At 54.5% G+C, this 2,862-nt stretch overlaps 1 protein-coding gene across 2 annotated transcripts; it reads left to right on the top strand.

Annotated features, from left to right (window-relative positions):
• Window positions 1-265: 265 nt before the first annotated feature.
• Window positions 266-2,404, top strand: LOC123138126 (homeobox-leucine zipper protein HOX16). 2 transcript variants are annotated; one of them, XM_044558031.1, is made up of 4 exons: window positions 266-875; window positions 1,011-1,150; window positions 1,241-1,480; window positions 1,572-2,404. In XM_044558031.1, the coding sequence occupies exons 1-4, from the start codon at window positions 764-766 to the stop codon at window positions 2,109-2,111; spliced, it is 1,032 nt and encodes a 343-aa protein (XP_044413966.1). In that variant the 5' UTR covers window positions 266-763; the 3' UTR covers window positions 2,112-2,404. The 2 variants fall into 2 exon arrangements, with proteins under 2 accessions (XP_044413966.1, XP_044413967.1); XM_044558032.1 differs by having other exon boundaries at window positions 1,003-1,150.
• The last annotated feature ends 458 nt before the right edge of the window (window positions 2,405-2,862 follow it).

Raw genomic sequence — 2,862 nt, 5'->3', positions numbered from 1 at the left:
GTCATTTCCAGAAGGGAAAAAGAGCACACTGTAAGTTCTAGGTTTGACAAGAAAAGAGGAAACACCTTGTAATTCCTATAACTAGGAGTACATTTTTTACCTTTGAGAGCAAAAGATCACATCAGAATATCAAGATCAGACACCCGGCGTCCAGCTCCCGTTGGTTCCGTCTCGATCCTCCGCCAATTCGTCCCACCCACCGCTGCCACCAAGGGACAAACTCGTCAATCAACACCGCCCTGGCGCCTATAAGAAGGCTCCTCCCCATTTCTTCAAACTTTAGCCGATCAGTGTCCTCCACAAGAAAAAAATATACTATAAGCAATAGAAAATTGGTTGTCCCTCGTTAAGAAAATCAAGAAAAAGATTTCCATTTCTTCTTGAGCTCCCTTCCACCACCAACCTCTCCTCCGGCCGGCCGAATTGTCCCGCTCTGGTTTGCGTCTTCTCCGGCGAGGAAGTAGCTAGGCCTCCCACTCCTCCTGTGAGTGGTCTCCTCCCCGCAGGCCTGAGGAGATCTCTCGGGACCTCGGGACTGGGGCGTGTATGATGGGGATTTCGCTTATGCCGATGAAGACGCCCACGCGGCTTCTGTGGAGCACCAGCTTCTTCCGCCACAAGCTCGCCGCCATGATCGCCTCCTCGTCCTGCTTCTTATAAGAGCCCCTCCGCCGCGCAGCAGCTGTATATATACGTCTTTTTCATTTGATTTCGCCCCCCGTTCGATCGACAACCAACGCAACTTCTTGAAGCTTTCTCTGCGATGGAGCCCGGCCGGCTCATCTTCAACACGTCGGGCTCCGGCAACGGACAGATGCTCTTCATGGACTGTGGCGCGGGCGGTATCGCCGGCGCGGCCGGCATGTTCCATCGAGGTATCATATTCTCATCCCCTACTAGTTTTCTCGATCCCGGTTGTTTGGTTCGTTAGGCAAGTAGGAGTAGCTTTTGTGTGGAGACTGGAGAGTGATTGGTGTACTGATTGGGGTTGCCATGTTTGAGTGATGAAGGGGTGAGACCGGTCCTCGGCGGCATGGAAGAAGGGCGCGGCGTGAAGCGGCCCTTCTTCACCTCGCCGGATGACATGCTCGAGGAGGAGTACTACGACGAGCAGCTCCCGGAGAAGAAGCGGCGCCTCACCCCGGAGCAGGTGACAATTCGTTGCTACAGTAGCGAAGATGATGCTCTGTTCATCCGAATTAATTCTGACGGTGCATGCGCGCCACGCGTACGTGTGTAGGTCCACCTGCTGGAGAGGAGCTTCGAGGAGGAGAACAAGCTGGAGCCGGAGAGGAAGACGGAGCTGGCCCGCAAGCTCGGCCTGCAGCCACGCCAGGTGGCCGTCTGGTTCCAGAACCGCCGCGCCCGGTGGAAGACAAAGACGCTGGAGCGCGACTTCGACCGCCTCAAGGCGTCCTTCGACGCCCTCCGCGCCGACCACGACGCCCTCCTCCAGGACAACCACCGGCTCCGGTCACAGGTAATCAAAGTCAACCACACTTCACCACCGGCCGGGCACCGTGGCTTCCGCTGCTGAGTTTGATTTGGGAGATCCATCTTTGTGGCGTCAGGTGGTAACGTTGACCGAGAAGATGCAAGATAAGGAGGCGCCGGAAGGCAGCTTCGGTGCAGCCGTCGACGCCTCGGAGCCGGAGCAGGCGGCGGCGGAGGCGGAGGCGAAGACTTCCTTGGCCGACGCCGAGGAACAGGCCGCGGCAGCGGAGGCGTTCGAGGTGGTGCAGCAGCAACAGCAGCTGCATGTGAAGGACGAGGAGAGGCTAAGCCCGGGGAGCGGCGGGAGCGCGGTGCTGGACGCGAGGGACGCGCTGCTCGGGAGCGGATGCGGCCTCGCCGGCGTGGTGGACAGCAGCGTGGACTCGTACTGCTTCCCGGGGGGCGCCGGCGGCGACGAGTACCACGAGTGCGTGATGGGCCCCGTGGCGGGCGGTATCCAGTCGGAGGAGGACGACGGCGCGGGCAGCGACGAGGGCTGCAGCTACTACCCCGACGACGCCGCCGTCTTCTTCGCCGCGGCGCAAGGGCACAGCCACCATCACACGGACGACGACGATCAGGACGACGGCCAGATCAGCTACTGGATGTGGAACTAGGCTCGCGCACGCATCAAGAAGCGTGCGTGCGTGCGCCGTGTGGAATCGATCAATTTCGTATATCAGTAAAAAAATCGTGGCGTTTTGTTTTCTCTCCTTGTATGCTTTCCCGCTGTAATGTTGGGTCGGTACGATCGACCAAGTTGTATGCGTATGCATTGTAGTACGAGTTAGGGTAATATATCGGTGGTAAAATCTGTCGTGATGTACGGGAAATAAGTGCACGGAGTCAAAGCCTCATTTTTATGGCACAGTACATCATGTCATGTCAAATGAGATTTGATTTTTAATCATCTACTGCTATGTCGTCCGAGTTTTGTAAGATCAAGCCGGCCCCATTCTCCACTACTGTACGTGCGCTCATGGTTTTGTTGTATTTTTGGCCTCCCCAAAAATATGAAAAGGCCATAGATGCAAGGAATAGTACTATGGAAAGGTTCTATAGCATTTCCCACGTCCATAAATTATGTCATATTTTTCGGACCTTTCAACAAAGAAACCACCCTCCAAACCTTGGCATGTTTTTTAAGTTGCTTTTCCATTTTCGAAGTCCAGAAAATATTGCAAACAATTGGGTTTATGGAGAATTGTGAACCTTGCGAATTCAACAAAACAACATGGGCGGCAACCTATCTCAAAGCCTGTTAACAACAGAAAATACTATTGAAACTTGGGTATATTGTTGTTGTTGACCGATTTTAGGAAGTTTTAGGTTTAATGTGGACAATGAAATAGTTCAAGGTTCAAATCG

Source organism: Triticum aestivum, chromosome 6B (assembly GCF_018294505.1).
Source record: "Triticum aestivum cultivar Chinese Spring chromosome 6B, IWGSC CS RefSeq v2.1, whole genome shotgun sequence".
NCBI classification, from domain to species: Eukaryota; Viridiplantae; Streptophyta; class Magnoliopsida; order Poales; family Poaceae; genus Triticum; species Triticum aestivum.
Note: the sequence above shows the minus strand (reverse complement) of the source record. Positions and strands in the feature narration are given on the sequence as shown.

Bases quoted from the DNA above. Each gene is read 5' to 3' on its own strand.
- LOC123138126 (XM_044558031.1), top strand. From the start codon at position 764: ATGGAGCCCGGCCGGCTCATCTTCAACACGTCGGGCTCCGGCAACGGA. The intron at 876-1,010 runs GTATCATATTCT...TGAGTGATGAAG, and splicing joins GGCCGGCATGTTCCATCGAG to GGGTGAGACCGGTCCTCGGC. The intron at 1,151-1,240 runs GTGACAATTCGT...GTACGTGTGTAG, and splicing joins GGCGCCTCACCCCGGAGCAG to GTCCACCTGCTGGAGAGGAG.